Source organism: Sceloporus undulatus, chromosome 1, assembly GCF_019175285.1.
Source record: "Sceloporus undulatus isolate JIND9_A2432 ecotype Alabama chromosome 1, SceUnd_v1.1, whole genome shotgun sequence".
Lineage (NCBI taxonomy): Eukaryota > Metazoa > Chordata > Lepidosauria > Squamata > Phrynosomatidae > Sceloporus > Sceloporus undulatus.
In genome coordinates this window covers 379,000,978-379,018,771 of record NC_056522.1, presented here as the reverse complement: position 1 = coordinate 379,018,771, position 17,794 = coordinate 379,000,978, and the positions used below count along the sequence as shown (strand labels likewise).

General features: G+C 43.8%; 1 protein-coding gene across 1 annotated transcript in view; it reads right to left on the bottom strand.

Moving 5' to 3' along the window:
- Nucleotides 1-371: 371 nt before the first annotated feature.
- The window catches only part of NEMF (nuclear export mediator factor), a 41,296-nt gene continuing 23,873 nt past the window's right edge, over nt 372-17,794 (bottom strand). Inside the window, exons 17-33 of the mRNA XM_042455033.1 lie at nt 17,241-17,344; nt 15,854-15,916; nt 14,155-14,267; nt 12,036-12,093; nt 11,785-11,843; nt 11,249-11,369; nt 9,287-9,560; nt 8,310-8,352; nt 8,176-8,225; nt 7,634-7,787; nt 7,105-7,182; nt 6,269-6,451; nt 5,820-5,852; nt 2,542-2,648; nt 2,397-2,440; nt 1,496-1,575; nt 372-566 (exon numbers count right to left, since the gene is read on the bottom strand). Of these exons, the coding sequence (XP_042310967.1) occupies nt 489-566; nt 1,496-1,575; nt 2,397-2,440; nt 2,542-2,648; nt 5,820-5,852; nt 6,269-6,451; nt 7,105-7,182; nt 7,634-7,787; nt 8,176-8,225; nt 8,310-8,352; nt 9,287-9,560; nt 11,249-11,369; nt 11,785-11,843; nt 12,036-12,093; nt 14,155-14,267; nt 15,854-15,916; nt 17,241-17,344 (1,642 nt within the window). The 3' untranslated portion in view covers nt 372-488. The remainder of the gene's footprint in view (nt 567-1,495; nt 1,576-2,396; nt 2,441-2,541; nt 2,649-5,819; nt 5,853-6,268; nt 6,452-7,104; nt 7,183-7,633; nt 7,788-8,175; nt 8,226-8,309; nt 8,353-9,286; nt 9,561-11,248; nt 11,370-11,784; nt 11,844-12,035; nt 12,094-14,154; nt 14,268-15,853; nt 15,917-17,240; nt 17,345-17,794) is intronic.

The window sequence follows — 17,794 nt, the reverse complement described above, 5'->3', positions numbered from 1 at the left end:
AAAAGAGCACCTCAAAAGGTGAATGTGAATTTGTGGGAAATGATTTCATTTCTGAGCACAGAGATTTTCCCCCTAGTACCAGAAGAAGAATTCATAGTCAAATCTATTCCTGTTTCCCTCCTTTCTTGCCCAGTTTATAAGGGATACCTGGAGTTCAGCATTGCTGTTTTCAACCATTGGTTGTCTGAAATCCATGCTGATCTGTTGCAAATCACCTGCAGATCTCCCACTACATCCTGCTCTGGCTTCTGCCTTCCCCTAAATAGAGCATAACCTTTGGAATCTAGGTCCACTCTCAAGCACAAACCAGGAGTTCATTGGAGAAAATGCTCTGCTCCTCCTCCTGCAGATTAAGGAACAAGTACAATCGGTCATTTCTCAGGACTTTATTAGCAAAACTGGAAGCAGCTCTCCAAATGGTATCCCATTCCAGTCACTGGGGAAAACAGTGCAAAACTGCAGGGTGGTGATGCCGCTGACTGTTGCTGTCACTTCTTTTTCATACTCAGGAGATTGGGGGCTGAAACTTTCACTTTGCCAGGAATATTTCTGGATAGATCTGTATCCTGTGCAAAAGGATCACACACATCCATCACAATTAGTAACAGAGAGAGAAACTTCTGCTAGTAAGAAACTCAACAGGATGGCCAGGACTTCTGTTTCAGTAATTCAGAACCCCAAACACTTGCCTCAAATTGTAGGGCTAGAAATGTGCTCATTGGGAACTTAAAAGACATCAAAATCAATTTATGATTATGCAGTTTAGAGTTGCTGCACTAAGCAGGAAATATGCCTAGGAAGGGAGTGATCTTGTAGCAGTGCCATTAGAACCACAGCAAAGTGGAGCAAGCAGTATATTCGCTGCACAGTGGTCGCAATGCACAACAGTAGCCACTGTGGGACAGGCTGCCTTTGTCCAACAACAATGCTAGGAGAGGGGAACAACAGCCTCCATCAGAGTTGGGGCAACACTGGTAATCAAGAATGGAGAGCAGTGGAAAGTCATGGGTGTCCTTTGCCCAGCTGGAAAAATATCCCCATTTTCAACGTCCCCTTGTGCAATTTTAACAGGTCTGAGTATCATGCAGGATGTATGTTTTTAACACCACCAAGGACTCATCTTCCTATTCTGTATATTTTGGGAGGGGACTACAAAATCTGGAAAGGCTTGGGATGGAGAGGGAAGGCACACTCCTGCCCCATGGAAACCCTTTCATCTTGAGTGCTTCTTTTTAAGCTGCCAGTCTAGTTTACTGTGCTTGCCATGCATTTGTTAATGCAAGCCACTTTTCTAACTGCTTTTTTTAAAATGTAGGAGGGGAGGAGCACTGAAGCTCTTATTTCAAATTGGAGATTTCATGTTTTCTTACATTCCCAAGGCCAGACAGAGGACATAAATTTACAGTTGCTGTCTTTGTTTCAAAGGGAATTTAATCTGGTTTGTGGGCTCCATTTGCTAAGAGCTGCATCTTGTACAGAGAAAGGGCTTTCTTACCTTCACGCTGCGAAAAAGATCCTTTTCTCGAGGGGTTGCTTCCTTAGATTGCATGAAATTATGCAAAGCAGTTTTGGCAGCTATTGGAAAGAAAACATATGACTTTACAAAAAGGTATCAGCAAAGACAAAAAGGAACACAGCTTGGTCCAATTAGAATAGCTATAGAAACAAAGAAGCAAGGGCTACTAGCCATCTTTTTAAAAACCTATCCATCTGCCTATTGTGCAAAACACTGAGCACATCAACAGCCCAGAGGAAAACCTGAAACCTCTTAATAACCAGAGGAAAAGATAAATGTGCTTGTCTATGCTGGATAGATACTGGGCCCCTACAACCGGAGTGGGCAACTGCAGGGGTGGAAGGACCAATTCTATCTCTCTCTCTCTCTCTCTCTCTCTCTCTCACACACACACACAACATTGTGCAAACATATCTCCTTTCTCAACAATATCCCAGCCAAAATGGTGACGGGAGCTGATGTCACACTGAGTCCCAATTTTGGGAGAAAAGTGGGATATAAATTAATAAACAATGTCCTTGTTGGTGGTGGACTCTCAACCTTTGGTGGTCTTTAAGTAGAGACTGGATGGACATCTTTCAGCAGTACTCTAATTGTCTCTTCCTTCATGGCACTAGATGGCCCTTGTGGTCCCTTCCAACTCTTAAGATTCTATGAGGCTTAAAAGTGGTGCCTGACCGATGCATATTCTTCATGTCTGGCTGACAAGCATGAATGGCAATTATGGGGCCAAAGACCGCCAGAAGCCTTCCCTCCCACCCAAACTTTTCCTTGTAGGCCCTAGGCCTCTCTTAAAGTCCCTGAATCACTTCTCTCCCAGGAAAAAAGCTGGCTAACAGGACCAACTGACTAGAAAGTGGCAACAGAGCATGTGCCGTACCTTTCCCTTTCTTCTGTGTGCCCGGCGTCAGCTTGACTTTGTATCTTTAAAACAAAAACAAAAGAACAAACAGAGGGTGTTTAATGGGAAGTGGACACACTGGGTGCTGCCACAGAGGCCAAGGGCTCTTGCCACCCTCACTCACTTGTAGTTGGTCATGGCTGTGTATGGAGCGCAGATTGGCACAGCGAAGAGGAGGATGTCTTCCAGGTGGGGCTGTCCGGTCAGAGAATCAAAGAAAGTCTCCCCTTCCTGGAACAGCAAAAGACATCATGAGTATGCAGGGGCCTTCCCTGCTGGAGGGGTCTGTTTAGTATTTTTGCCCTCTTATCTGTGCACTCTTTGCATATTTTACACCAGCCTTTTTAAACATTTTTATTCAAGCAGCGGTTCTCAACCTGTGCTCCAAGGAGCCCTTATGGCTCTGTGTGCACTTCGCAGGTGCTCTGAAGCTGCTCCAGGAAAATGAAAGAAATAAACATTGAATGAAATTAAAGAATAAGAAACAAAAAGTAACACTACTCCTAAACACCATTAACTTGTAAGACATACAGTTCCCAATCTCTTAGGGTCTCTGCCATAGAAATTGATTCTAAAAAGGGCGCAGCAAGTCAACAAGATTGGGAACCTCTGCCCTAGAGAAACCCTTGAAATAATCTTCAGGTTTCAGGGAAGCCCTGCACAAAAGTTGTTATATCTGCAGCTTTAAAAAAAGTTTTTTAAACCGTCGAAGGCTTTCATGACCAGCATCCATAGTTTTTTGTGAGTTTCTTCCTAAGGAAGAAACTTTTCTGGAATATGGCCACATAGCCCGAAAAACCCACAAAAAACTATTTTTAAACTGTGATCTCTTGGCACAATCCCCTTGCACTCTCGCAGAACCTTTGGGTTCCAGGCAACTCTGGTTGAGAAGCCCTGCATCATGCAATTGCTCTACTGTACAAAGGGGATATTAGTAGATTCTAAGCTGTTTGAGGAACCAACCGCTGGGTGAGGAATGTTGGTACAGAAGTATGGTCTGCCACTGATACCAAGTGTCTATCCCTCTCGGCATCCAAGAAGGCCCTCCATCTCTCACTTCACTCTCCCGTGACCCATAGGCTTGTCACTCCTTAATCCACTTGCTTCCTGATTTCATAACTTCCATTTTCCGGAACAGCCTCTCCTCAAACACCCCAGCCAAACTGGACTCTCCAAGCCCTTCAATTCACTTACAAACATCCTCTAAACCCACACTGAATGAAAGTTTTTTGTGGGGTTTTTGGACTATGTGGCCATGTTCTAGAAGATTTTTTTCCTGACGTTTCACCAGCATCTGTAGATGGCATCTTCAGAGAATGTTTGCCTGGAAAGGACCTGGGTATATATATTGTGTAACCTGGGAAGGCAGGAGTGATTTGCATGTATATTGTTTTTTGTGGATTTTTCAGGCTATGTGGGCATGTTTAAGAAAAGAGGAAGAAACTTTCCTGGAACATGGCCACATAGCCCGAAAAACCCACAAAAAACTATGGATGCCAGCCATGAAAGCCTTCGACTCCACATTGAATGAAAGTTCTTTGTGCAACTTTTCTGTTCTTGCTTGTTTTGTTGCTAATGGCAGGCCTCAGGGTGTGAGGGTCTGCACAAGAAGATTAATAATATCTGCTTAATAGTGCTCACTGTCTGCTGGGAGAGTTCTCATTTGCATTTGTTGAGTCTTTATCTTGCTATCTTTCAGGATTGGTAGCCAAACCTTGTTTACTTTAAGGGATTCCTCTTTCTGGTTGAAATTGTCCAGGTGTTTGTGGATCTCAATGGCTTCCCTGTGCATCCTGACATGGTAGTGGTTGGCATGGTCCAGAATTTCAGTGTTTTCAAACAGTATTTTCTGCCCAGGATGGTTTGTGGCATGTTCTGCTACTGCTGATTTTTCTGGCTGACCCAGTCTGCAGTGCCTCTCGTGTTCCTTGATTCTGGTTTGCACGCTGCATTTGGTGGTCCCTTTGTAGACTTTTCCGCAGCTGCATGGTATGCGGTAAACTCCTGCGGCTGTGAGCAGGTGTCTCTGGTCCTTGGCTGAGCGAAGTATTTGTTGGATTTTCTTCCTTGGTTTGTAAACCATTTGAAGGCTGTGCTTCCTCACCACTTTGCCTATTCTGTCTGTGACTCCTTTGATGTATGGTAAAAATACCTTCCCTTTGGGTGGCTGCTTGTCTTCACTCCTCTGGGTTTTCCTGGGCCTGACAGCCCTTCTGATGTCAGGAAATGTCAGGAAAAAACTCTTCTAGAACATGGCCACATAGCCCAAAAAACCCACAAAAAACTATGGATGCCAGCCATGAAAGCCTTCAACTTCACATTGAATGAAAGTTCTTTGTGCAACTTTTCTGTTCTGCTGATCCTTACTATTTTAAAAGTTAAATAGCCACAAAAGATGCAGCTGGTCACATAAAATCTCTCCAAACAGTCTGTGGCTCACTGGGAATGCAGGAAAAGGAAAGAGTGTGGAACTTGGTTACACAATTCACAATTTCCTACAATTTTATTTTACTTTTATTTTTAAAATTTTAATTTTTTTTAAAGGATGGCCAGAATCCTGTTTCGGAGTTACGAATGTGTAAGCACTGTAGTTTCAGTGCTACACAATGAACCCTGGCTCAACCCTTCCCATCCTCACTTAACGGGAAGCAGCCGTTGCAATCAATGAAGGCCTGTTCTCCATTGACCCAAAAGGCAGCTGCTCCCGTGAGCAATCTGGTGCAACAGGAAAAAGCAGGACCCAACACACTTCCCCACTGTGTCAGAGTGTAAAACCACCAGGCAGCTGATTCCTGAGTGACAGGAAAATAGGACCTCACCCACAGGTCAGTCACAATGGCTTCTGCCTGGTAAATGGAGATTGGAGGACCGTACCCCCTAAAATGGGGGCTACATAGGGATCACAAATATAGAACTACAGTATTATGAGAGCATGTCTAAGTTACACATTAGTAACTGCCCAACAGGATTCCAGCCAAAATTTCTAGCACTCATAAGGGGGCAAAGATTCATTTGAAAGCATGTGGACAAGTTCTTCTCAAATTTCAAAAGCCAAATGCATTGGGAATAAGGATTCCAGCAGCTGAGGAAGAGGATCAATGCCCTGTTCTGTTGCTGTGCCAACCAGAGTAAGAGAGAGCAAAGTAATGATCCTGAAATGGGTGGACCAGTGACCTATTCAGAAATCTGATCAATCTGAGTGACTCATATAAGTTAAAGGGTGCAGGTTTTCTAAACAATGAATTGCATGGGTATGTATGGATGCTGGCATGGAGAAAGCAAAGCACAGTCTACCATCAAATGTGAAACAAACCATCATTCAGAAAGGCAAAATCATCTTTGATCAGGTGAGAAAGTCTACTTTCTCTCAAACGCTCCCCCAGAGGTTTGAAGGCTTGTTACCTCATTTGTGTGCTGATCTTGGTCCAGCTCCTCCTGCAAAAAGTGAAAGGAAACTGAGTCATCAGCAGAAGGAAAGAAATGGGTGCTCAACATGTGGGATTGCATTCAGCTTGACTTTGGGAACCTGAGGGCTGGAAGTAGAAAGCCCTTTTGCAAAATTGCTCCTTGGTCCTACTGCCAGTGGCTAAGCCTTAGAGATATTTCAACCTTTGGAAAGCCCCACAAAAGCTGGGAAACCCCACAAACAACTGAGGGCATGACCCCCTGGAGAATACCAAGGGGCAGGACTGTCCCCAATGGGGATAGACTCAGCCCCAGCTCCCCAACTCTGGCTTTACAGGCTTCCTCATCTGTCAGCTGTATCTGAGAATGAGGCAGCCTGGGTTAATGGGGCCCCAATCCCTCAAAGGCTACAGAAGAGCTTTCTCTCTCTCTCGCTGGAGTTTTACCTTCTCGTCTGGAAGATCTTCCAAAGTGATGGCCTCCAGCTCAGAGGTTAGTTCTTCTATTCTAACCCGCTGTATAGTCTTTGGGCCCCCTCGGGGTTTCTGGGGCTGTTTCTTCATAGCCTCTTGATTTGTCTTTCCTTTTTTGCCTTTCTTTGGTTTCTCTTCCTTGGTTGACCCTGCAGACTGGAAATGGAAGACCAAAGAGATCAGTTAGGAGCACAGAAGCTAGTCCTTCTGCTGGTCCTTCTGCTGGCCCACATCTTCATGTTCTCTTGTCCAGTACTACCAACTCTGACTGGAATAAAGGACACTCCAGGGCTTCAGGCAGGATTTTCTCCTAGTCCTACCTGGGACTCCCTGGGATTTCCATGATTGCTTCCCATCCAAATACTAGAAACACAGGAAGACACCTTCTACTGAGTCTGGCTGTTGGTCTATCTAGCTTAGGGAGTGCTGAAGTGCACTGATAAACAGTACAGAAATGTACTTGCTACTATACTTGCTACTGGTCTCTCATCCAAGAACTCCCCAGGATCACAGATGAACAGAGGACACAGCCTTATATTTAGACAGACTATGGGTCCATCTAGGCCAGTACTGTCAATTCTGACTGGCAGCCATAGCTCTGCTTAGTTAGATTCTCTCCTAGGCCTACCTGGAGACTCCTGATATCCTCTGATGCTGGGCTTCCATCTGAGGACTAACCAAGACTGACCCTGTTTGGCTTCCAAAACTGGACAAAATCTGGTGTGTCCAGGATGCTACAATGGTTGACAGACACCAAGAAACAAACTAAACCTGCTAAGAAATGGAAAAGCCCCCAGTTTCCACCTTACACCCAGCAACTTCATGATGAGCTCACGGTCCTCCTCATCTTGGTCCTTGTACCGCTCCTTGATCTTTTTCAGCTTACTCTGTGGGTGGGAGAGGAAAAGAATGAGGCTGAATCCCCTACCGCTGCCGAAAGGCAGGAGTGGGCTGTACTGGGCCCTGTTGGGTGGGTGCACGTACCTCAGAGAACTCACTCCCACCCCTGGATGGATGTATTTTTATTTTTTAGGGTGGAAAAGAAAAACAACCCAACAAGAAAATATAAAAATGCCCCCTGGCTTTTGGAGAGGTTCTGACTGACTAATTTGTAGGGTAAAAATAAAAATTGGAAGAAAGCAGGTGTACAGACCCCCAAGAATGGATAAACAAATTCTTATGCCTCCCCGAAGGTCTCAGAGGGCAGCTTTGAGTTCCAGTCCAGGAGAAAAGAATAAGAATAAAAAAATAATATGCCCCACAGCTCCCGGAAATTGTTGAGCCAAATCAGATAGCATACTTTTTAATGAGAAAACTTACTATCTTAGCTCTGCCTACCTTTTGTCCTCTCTTCACAGCTGGCTGAGTGCTGCCATTCTTGGTACCACTTGGGGGTGGGGGCACATGTGAGGGGAGGGGAGTCCCATCCTCCTCTTCCTTTGGTGGTTCTGGATCATCCAAGTCGTTTGGCTGCTTCTTTTTCTTCATTTCTCTGAAGAGTAGCAAACAATTCCAGACTCTTTCCAAAAGCTCTGACTGGGTGACTTGTTTTCAGTGTTAATGAAAACATACCCATTAGTCACAGCCAGGTGGGAAGTTGTGGTTGAGAGGGGTAGGGAGAGATGGAGGTATGGAAAGCTCCCCCACTCTTAGGCTGGCCCAAGCAATCCCACCCCCATCCCCACCCCCAATAACCACAGCTTTGCTCTGTTGGCAAGATTTGTTCCCCAAATCACCTCACTGATGAGGGAGAAAGCCAGGCCAACCAGCCAGAGAGACTCCTGCTTTTTCTGAATAGCCATGATACTGACGCTCCTTCCAAACTCTTTGTTGAGAAGCCTGATTCCCCAGTCAGACACACATGCATGCAGCCCCCTTACCTCCTCTCCTTTGCTGAGAGATGCCTCCGGCCCTGGGACTTGCTCTCATTCTGCAAAAGGGAAAAAGAAGAGATGCTGGACCCCAACTTCCAGGGGTTCTCGCCACCATCTAGAGGTCTCAGGGAAGAGCTTACCAGGCTTGAGATGTCGTCTTTGGCAGCAGACTGCAGCCGGGATCTGGAAAAAGAAGAGAAAGGAAAAGAAATCTGTTGCCACCAGAACTGACCACTGTGAAAGGGAAGCCTGCTAAAAGGATGGGAAGTTAGGAGGTATGTGTTTGGGTGCTTGTCCCCAATAGGAAACTTCTTCATCAGGGCCAAATGGAAGTGGATGAAGCCACCTGCAGAATTTACAACTGCTCACTGATATGGAATTCTGGGATCTGTAGTTCTGTGAGATATTTAGCCTTCTCTATCAAAGACCTCATGCATTTCATAGGGTTTTCTTAGGCAAGGAATGCTCAGAGGTGGTTTTGCCAATTCCTTCCTCTAAAATATAGCCTATACTATCTGGTATTCACTGGTGGTCTCCCATCCAAGTACTAACCAAGGATGACTCTGGTTAGCTTCCAAGATCAGATGGGATCTTGTGCCTTTTAGGGTACTGAGGCAGTCAGTTAAGAATTACATCCCTACAATAATAATAATAATATGGTGATGGTGATCATGATCATCATCATCATGATATTGGGCTTTATAGCTCATAATCAGCACTTTGAACTGTAAATTCTATATTTACTGGGGCTCTTACCACATCTCCACTTAGATGGATACAGTGTCATTCTGCCATTTTAAGCATCCATGCCTCTTCACTCTTAGGAGCACATGGCTGGACTGTCCCCCATTCCACACCCCTGGCTGCCATAAGGTGTGAAAGAAACCTGAGATGCCACCAGAAGGAGGCCCTGTGCTCTTGCTCCACTTTAAGAGTCAAAGCCATCAGGAGTAAACCTTTGGAAAGGCCAGGCAAGGCAGTTCAAGAGAGACAGACATGAACAGTCCTCATACAGCACACTGACAATGATATCCATGTGCCTTCTTCAAATGCTGCCTTTTCAGACTCTCCAAAGCAGCCTCTTTCTGGCGTGTGTGGCTTGGTGCATCCTATTTACCTCTGGGACTGGAGGTGTGAGAGATCGATGGTTGTGTCTGGGAAACTGATTTCTTCTGAAACCTCCTTTGTTAGTTCTTCCTCCCCTTCGCCCTCTTCTTGTGAGCCTGCATTCTCTTCATCAGATGATCCTTCCAAGGCCTCACCAGTCTCATCCCTGCCATTCTCCCCTTCCTGTTGATGTGTTTCTGTAGGATCTTGCTCATTCTCAGGCTTCTCCCTGGATTCTCCCTTCTCACTGTCATCACTGCTGCTTTCATCTCCCTCTGGTGCATCTTGGGAAGAGTAAAGGGAAAGATAAACTAGGCTCATGGCTTAGTCTCTGAGGCTTAAACTATCCAGCCAGACCTTGAAATTCATAATAGGATCCCAAATGCTCACTGGTGAAATATTTATTAGGCCACCCAGAAGATGCAAAAACATTACACTAGCTTTGGAAGCTCAATGGCTCCTTCAGCAGGTGAAGATACTGTAATGAAGATAACAGAATTTTAGTTCTCCAACACAGCCATAAAGTCTCTTTCTTTGAGATCTGGTCTGTCCCTATCATGTATGAAGCCGAAAGCCCTCATGGTGGCAGAAATCAGTGACCTTCCCCAGAAGAAGATACAGTGAAGCAAAGAAGCATCGACACACCACAGAAAATATGAAGGTTTATTGATCCATCACTTTCCTGGCAGGACTAGCCCTGAGTTAGACATTAGAACAGGGTCAGCCCCATACTCCAGCCAGATGAGGCACTGCCCACATACCTCTATCACCCTTCCAAACTAGCAGGAGTGGGGGCACAAGGCATGCTTAGGTCTTGCAAAGGAGGACATGGGTTGGAAATTGAGATGCAGTTGGTTCCACTCCATCAGACTCAGTGAGCATGAATTGCCATGACATTTGAAGGAGAGGATGCCCATATGGCCAGCCTCAGAACAAAGAGATTCCTAGGGAAATCAGCTAAGGCCACTACCTGGGAAGATGCCCTGCACACTGAAGTAGGGGGACACGTCTAAAGAAACTGGCACACATCATGTCCTCACTTTTGACTACCAAGACCACCACAAGGAACCCTATAAGGAAGTGTGGTGACATGTCCAAAGCTGGAGGGGCCAAGTCTAGCCACAACCAGGATTCAATGCTTCCTGAGCTCTAATTGTGAGGAGAATGCCCAATTCTTAAGGTGCTTTGGCCCCTGGAGAAGGAGAAAGGCAGCAACCCCACACATGAAGCTGAACTGAAGCCAAAGTAGCATTGAAGTTGTGTCTAATCTTCCTGTGCTTCCTGAGATGTAGCTTCCCTGCTAAACTGTATCTCCTAGCCTTCAAATCATTCAAGAGCTTTTCAGGAAAGTCGGATTTGAACCATAAGCTCACAGTGGGGCAAGTCATGAGGATTCAAACAGAGAGCAAGAAGCCTCATTCCTTTTCAGTTTCCATGGGTGACTCCCCTGTCAAAATCTAAATTGAGATCCACTGAAAACCTAGAGGTTATATAGGAAAGAAAGTAGCTGTAGATTCAGGTCCTGACTGACTCCTTCTTGTGGGATTCCCAGAATGAACAATTTGAATAATAGATTAGGTAGGCCATTGGTTGACCCCATCATGGCTTTTCCTATGTTCTTTGGAAAAGCACATTTCAGTTGCCACTTTTCTCCCCTATTCCTTGCAAAAAGGAAATATGAATTCCTTCTCTAACTGTGATCAACTCCTGCTCTCTAAGAAGATTTCAACCAAATTCTTCCTATGCTGTTCCTGAGGTTTGACACTCTCTCCTAAAATCCATGAATGCTGCTACCATTCTCTCTCTGCCTTCAAATCTTTTTCTCCACAACTAAATCTTTTTTAAATCCTGTATCAATTCACATTGTACCATCAATGAATGGCTCCTCTCAGAACTCTGTCTGACAGTCTATGGACAAACCAATTCAAACTCTTAAAGACACCTAAGGAATTAAAGCACTCTGTAAGCATACCTAAAGGCTCCATTTCTTCTTCTGCCAATTCACTAGTGTTGCTGGTCACAGTCTCCATGTCTTCATCTTGCACTTTGACCTTCCGCTCACCAGTGTGTCTCCAAACACAGGATTCTTCCACCTGGAAGTGGGGACACCGCAACCTGCATTTTCAGTAGCTATAGACAAACCTCTCAAGGATTTGCCTGCCACCCCCAACAGAACAGACATGAAAAGATGCCTCGACCAGAAGGAACTTTGGCAATAACAGACAATTTATGTGTTTTTGGGCTCAGCTTTGAAACACCAAATGCTGTCATCTTCCCACTGAAGTGGCACTTATCTATCTACTTGCATTTGCATGCTTTTGAACTGCTAGGTTGGCAGCTGGGACTAGTGACAGGAAGTCACCCTATCATGCAGCACTCAGACCTTGAACTGCCACCTTCCCAACTTCCAATCATCAGAATTGGTGTCTTAACCATTAAGCCTCTGCACATCTCTGTGTTTGTTTTTAATGCTCCCAAAATAGAGACAATACATGAAAGACATAATACCTTAAACAGGAAGCTGAAGCCCATCATCAGATAGGAAGGGGGGAGAAAATTCTTTTTTCCTGGGAGAGAAAAAAAGGGCAGACAATCATTTGATGGATTAACTAAGCAAGAGCAGAGGATGGCTGGGGATCAGAAATTTGGCCATCTTAGGAGCTCAGTGTGGCACCACCAAAAGGAAAGAGCTGGCAGTTGCTCCCCTCTCTCCAGACCACTTCAGCAGAAAAAGTCACTCTTGGCCTTGGAGATCTTACCTCGGATCATGAAGCTTCCGGTAGTCAGGTATTCTCCAGTGGGAGCTGTTTTAGACACCTGTATGAAGGTTGCCAGAAATGTCAGTTAAACACCAAAAAGTAGTGTGGAGGGTGACCCTGCAAAGTTGTTTCTGCAGTCCTTTAACCCACCAGACTCCCAGACTGCCTTTTTTGCTGAATCGAAAAAGGAGGGTGAATTTCATCACCTTTAAGAGGAGCTCACCTTTCAAATTGGTTGCAGGTGCCCACCTGCACTGTTCAAAAGTGCTTTGATTTCCCCCCACCCACTCAAACCTGGCATTTTTGCAGTCCATATGGCCCTTAAAAGATCTCAGGAGCAGAAAACTGGTCCCAGACCCAACATGCAGTGCCACCCAATGTCTATTGTGACAAACCCCCACGTTCTCCTCTGCCACCTTAAAAGCAGCCTGTTTATAGTAGCACAAATGTTCATGGACTAGATGCATTTTAGCCTACATGTGACACCCCCAGCCCCCGTTTGCCAAGCTCTCCTGGTCCTGGCAATAGAGCTTTATGCCACCTGCAGATGATCCTGTCAACACACAGGAGAGAGACAAGGACAACATCCCACAAACACAGAACAAAGGGCTCACAAGGCTCTGGGGAAAAGGACTTTTGTGGGAAGTAAACCGCCACCTAATCTGCACCAAAAATAACTGGCATGTAAATGAGTAACTGGTTGCAAGGAATCTTTTTTTTATGGTGGTGATGCTACATTTTTGCCATTATTGTTATGCTTCTAAAAGATGTTACACTTGGGTTTCCATGTCTGAGCTGGGATTTGAATACTGGTCTACTGAGCTGTAGTCCAATACTCAAACCACTATGCCACTCTGGCTCCTTAAAATTAATGACAGTTTAATATGATAACTTTTTTTCTTGTGTTTCTAACTTTTTTATCATCAAGATTTTAGTTATATAGGCACACCTCAAACAACAAATCTGTGAAAAAGAAACTTTTTTTACAAAGGTTTTTTACAGCTGCCCAGCCCCTGTTACTCTCTTCTTCCTGGAAAGTTTGTTTGTTTGTTTGTTTTTTGCAGCATCAACATTGGGAAGACAGTGAAGCAAGCTGGAGAAACACAGACTTTCAGTATCATAGTGTCTGCAATAAACAATGCAGGAAAGATTCATGTCAGAAAGGATGGGATTTTATTCTAGGGTGATTTGTAGCTGTTTGTACCCGCCTACAACAGCTTTGACTTTTGTGGATCTGATTATTTGTGGACTTGGTTAATTTGTTCTCTTTGGAATCTCTAGGCCCTCCAACGCAGTTCTATAGTCAAGGTCTGCCAGGCATCAAGCTGGAGGACCTAGAAATATTCCTAGAGAAAACAACTCTCTAGGCGTTTTTAGGTCTTCCAGTGCAAGTTTATGGTCATTTTTTTTTTCATTTGCAGTTTTTCCACTTTCACAGAGGTCTTGTGCTCCTAACCCCAGCAAATGTGGAGGGCCCACTGCATACCTATATCCAGTGGTTGTCACTAAAGAGGTGCAGGGAGTACAGGCCACACCAGGTGACACCACTTCTCCTTAAACATCTGCATTTTGGGAGAAACAGGCTGTGGCAAAAGCCTATGTCTCTTTAACAGTAATGAGAAGATGGTGTGAGTGAGGTAAAGGTCAGTGAGAGGAGAAAGCAGAGGCCCTGGGTTTTTTTAATTAAAATTTCAAAATTCATTTTTTTAAAAAATATTTTTAATTCACATATTATCAAATTTTCATTTTAACCACATAAAACTATGTATGTGTAAATACATATATTCTGTGTACATGATATTGTAATTTAAATGTATCATTTTTAATTTTGCTTGTTGTTTATGTCACAACTATTAACCTTACATTCAGCAATATACGTGAATTGATTTATGGGTAACATAACGAAATATTACTAAGTATTCTGTATGGTGTGGAATAGGAGGAGGGCAATGGGAGGGCGACACCATGAGTTACTGCACTGGGTGACACTGCTGCCTGTATCATATTTTAACCTTGCTGCAAGTCACCTTGGGCCCCATATCAGGAAAAAGACCAGATAAAAAATAAAGCAAAATGCCAAGTCACATTCTCAGAAAGAAGCCAACCGGGCGCTCATTACCTGATGATGATACACCCACCAGGCGCTAGTGATGACCCGAGCATCCCAGGCAGCGCTGTAACACAGGGCCATGGTGCCTGCCTCCGTGAGCGTCCGTGGAGGGATGGGGTCCCCTGGAACAGAAGTGTCAGAAGTGGGTTCATTTGGGGCAAGCCAAGCAACAAACAAAACAAAATTCAGAAAAGTTTACTAGAAAGAGGCTTTCAGTATTTAAGGTTGCTAAATTGTCCAGCCAGCCAGTATGTGAGAACATTCAGAATAAAGCACTAAAAGTTGCAATTTTGTTGTTATTGTTGAAAAGTGAGTCAGTCTTTTGGGAGAGCTGACTAGTTTTAAGAAACCCAGAGAAGAAGAAAAAAATCACTGACTGGTGTGGGGTGTGGCTGCTCCCTATGGATGTTTGCTGTCTGGAAAAGCAGAACGGAAGATGACAGCTGGAAAGGATCAGTACAGCATTTTAAAAAGATATATTCAAAAAAGGTATACAGCCTACATTTAGTTTTGGATTCTCCCAGACCATCTGAGACCATCAAGAAAAGTCTCAAGTTGACTTGAAAGTATACAAAAACTTGGGCTTCACTGTGCCTTTCAGAGATTACAAGTTACGTATTTCTCTACAGCAGGACTAGGCAAAGTGCAGTCCATGGTTACATATAGCCCTTGGGGTCAAAACTTAGGACCCTTGAACCACCGGGCCTCTAATTTAAAAATATATATCAAGCAATTTTTCATCCCCAAATGGCTCAAACGTGCTGCAAAATACAGCAGCTTCTCCCAACACACTCAAAACAAAACAAAACAAAAAAACTAAAACCACCTAATATAGAAACTGGTGCAGCATACCGTGTGTGTGTGTGTGTGTGTGTGAAAATTGTCCCCTGCCCCATTTGCCATTGCCCACTCTTGTTCTCACATATCTTCTCTCACAGAAAGATGAGCACTTAGTGAGTCTTGTTTCAAAGTTCACAGACTGTGACACAAGGAGAGGACTTGACTATGCCTTTCAAAGAAGGCATTGTCTCCTTCAATAACAGTGTATGTGCAAAATACACAAAGGCAATTGGAAATTCAATTAAGATGTCACTGAGAACTAGCAAAAGAATTAAGAGAGGATCCTGTAGTATTGTTTATTCAGGCAGGGAGGCCAAGTTTGTTAAACAAGGACCTCATTCAGGGTCATCTCTCCAAATTCACAATTTCCCCTCAACTGTTTTTATACTTTAAAAACATGACAGCAATTTCCCTACAATGCTTTGACTCAAAGTTTCAGTGTGTACTCAAGTCAAATGTTGATGGACCCCCATCTTGAAGTGTAGAATCATAGAATCCTAGAGTTGGAAGAGACCACAAGGGCCATCCAGTCCAACCCCATTCTGCCATGCAGGAAATCCATATCAAAGTATCCCCGACGGATGGCCATCCAGCCTCTGCTTAAAGACTTCCTAAGAAGGAGACTCCACTACACTCCGAGGGAGTTTGTTTCACTGTCGAACAGCCCTTACTGCAGCAAAAAGAGAGCTCCTCGTTATTCATTTTCCAAACCAGGGTTGGGAATAATGTGGCCCTCCAGATACTGTAACTCCCATCAGCCCTAGCCAGCACAGCTAATGGTCAGGAGTGCTGGGAATTGCAGTCCAACAACATCTGAGGGCCAAATGATTTCCTCCCCTGTTCAAAATTCACTTCCCTGAAACATTACCTGTTGGATTCTTGATGACACAACTGGTTGCTCCATGGAGATCAGCATGCACATAGATGTCACCTTACACATAGAAAATGACATAAAGAGAGGATGAGAATGATTGTCAGAGCACATTAAGAGCTGCTGCAGATCTTCACACAGAAAAGGAGCTGCCCAGCTCTCCACCTTCAAAGACAAAGTCACAGAACTAAAATACTCTCTTCTTTGCAGGAAGGAAAGAAACTGGGGTTTTTCATTTATGAGGTTTTCACTTTATCTTTTAATGTCCTCAATGCACATGGGACTTCACCATGTACAGGGAGGAAAAGTCCCTGTCCTGAGTAACTTACAGTCTGGACACACGAGACACAACAAAGGAGAGGCAGCAGTAAAACAGGGCAAGAAAATCCATGCACACTTTGCTGTAGTTAGAGAAGGCTATGGAACTAAGATTACTTGAGTGCCCTAAACTTTTCACCCAGCGAGCAAAACTGTACGGGGAGGGCTTAATTTAGAAGCCTGTAGCTGGTGCATCCAGCAGCCAACAGGATCCCAAACATGGATGCCATATTTAGAGACTTAATCCTTGGGGGAAATATTTCAATATAAACGTAATATGATCTGTTTATTTCTGTCATGTGCACTAAAGTTAGGTGTCCTTGCCTTTATTACTTTTTGGGTTGAACAACTAAATAGGCAAAAACAACACATGAGGTTAAGACTGAAAAGGTGATTCTCCATGTGAGAATAATTTACTTACAATCCAGCCAAAAATACTATAAAATTTTAAGAAGCGTCCACATTTGTAACAAAAGTTATCTCAGTGTCTCACACCAATAAGTAACAACACTGAAAGTCATGAATTAGTTTCTCTTCAAACTTTGATCACACTCAGGATGATTAAGAAAGATGAACTCAGTCCAGTGTAATGTACCAGTTAACTCCACACCAAGAACAAAAGCCTTTGGCAGAGTCAAAAAAGCTTCGTCTAGTAAACAGAGAAGATCACAGTATATCGTTGTTGTCAGGATGGAAAGGTTTCTTTTCCAGTACTCAATATTCTTAAGAGTTTAAATAATTTGCCTGTTACCAAAGCCTTCATCCTATTTGTCAGCAACTCAAAACATACTTTCTTCCCAGGTCTCACCCCTCCTATTTCCCCCCTCATACCAAAGACCATATCTGGATCATTTATTTATTTTATTTATTGGATTTATATCTCAGCTTTCTCCCAAAATGGGATTCAAGGTGGTGATCCTGACACGCTGCTTTCTAAAAGCACATTTCAATGTATGGTTTTAGGTGACATTAGGATTCCACATTACATACGGGATTGAGACTTTTCGTTTGCATTAATGGAGAAGGAGTTCTCTCATTTTATCTATTAGAAAAGAACCAAACTCACCTGGCCGCAGGTATCTCTTGACGATCATCTCATTTTGCTGTTGGTCTCTTCCAGCTATAACAAGGTAATTTTCAGAGCTAATGAACCACAGGAATTTCTCAAACCTGTCAGATTACATCAAGTCAGAGGCAAAATATTGGCACAAGAAAAAGGAACTTAAGGTATTATCTAAAGACAGCCCTGGATAATACAGATATTTAGGCTAATGCAGCTAACCTCCCACAAGACCATAGGGGATTCCCACCTGTAACTTCACCCTCTTCCTTCTTAGGAGGAAACATGAGGAATATTTGTGGCACATAGGTCACAGAGGCTCCAGCAAGTGGCTGCCCTCACATTCTGGAAGCCCCAGGCCCTATAAGTAATGAGCCCAGGTTTTAGGGACCCAAGAAGGCACTAATACACAGACCTTCGTAAGACTACCAAATTGAAGGACTTTTTGCCTATTCTCAATCCAAGTATCACACCCCTTGCTGTTACTGGCATGTGCCTTTAAGTCATTTCTAATAATAATAATAATAATAATAATAATAATAATAATAATAATAATAATA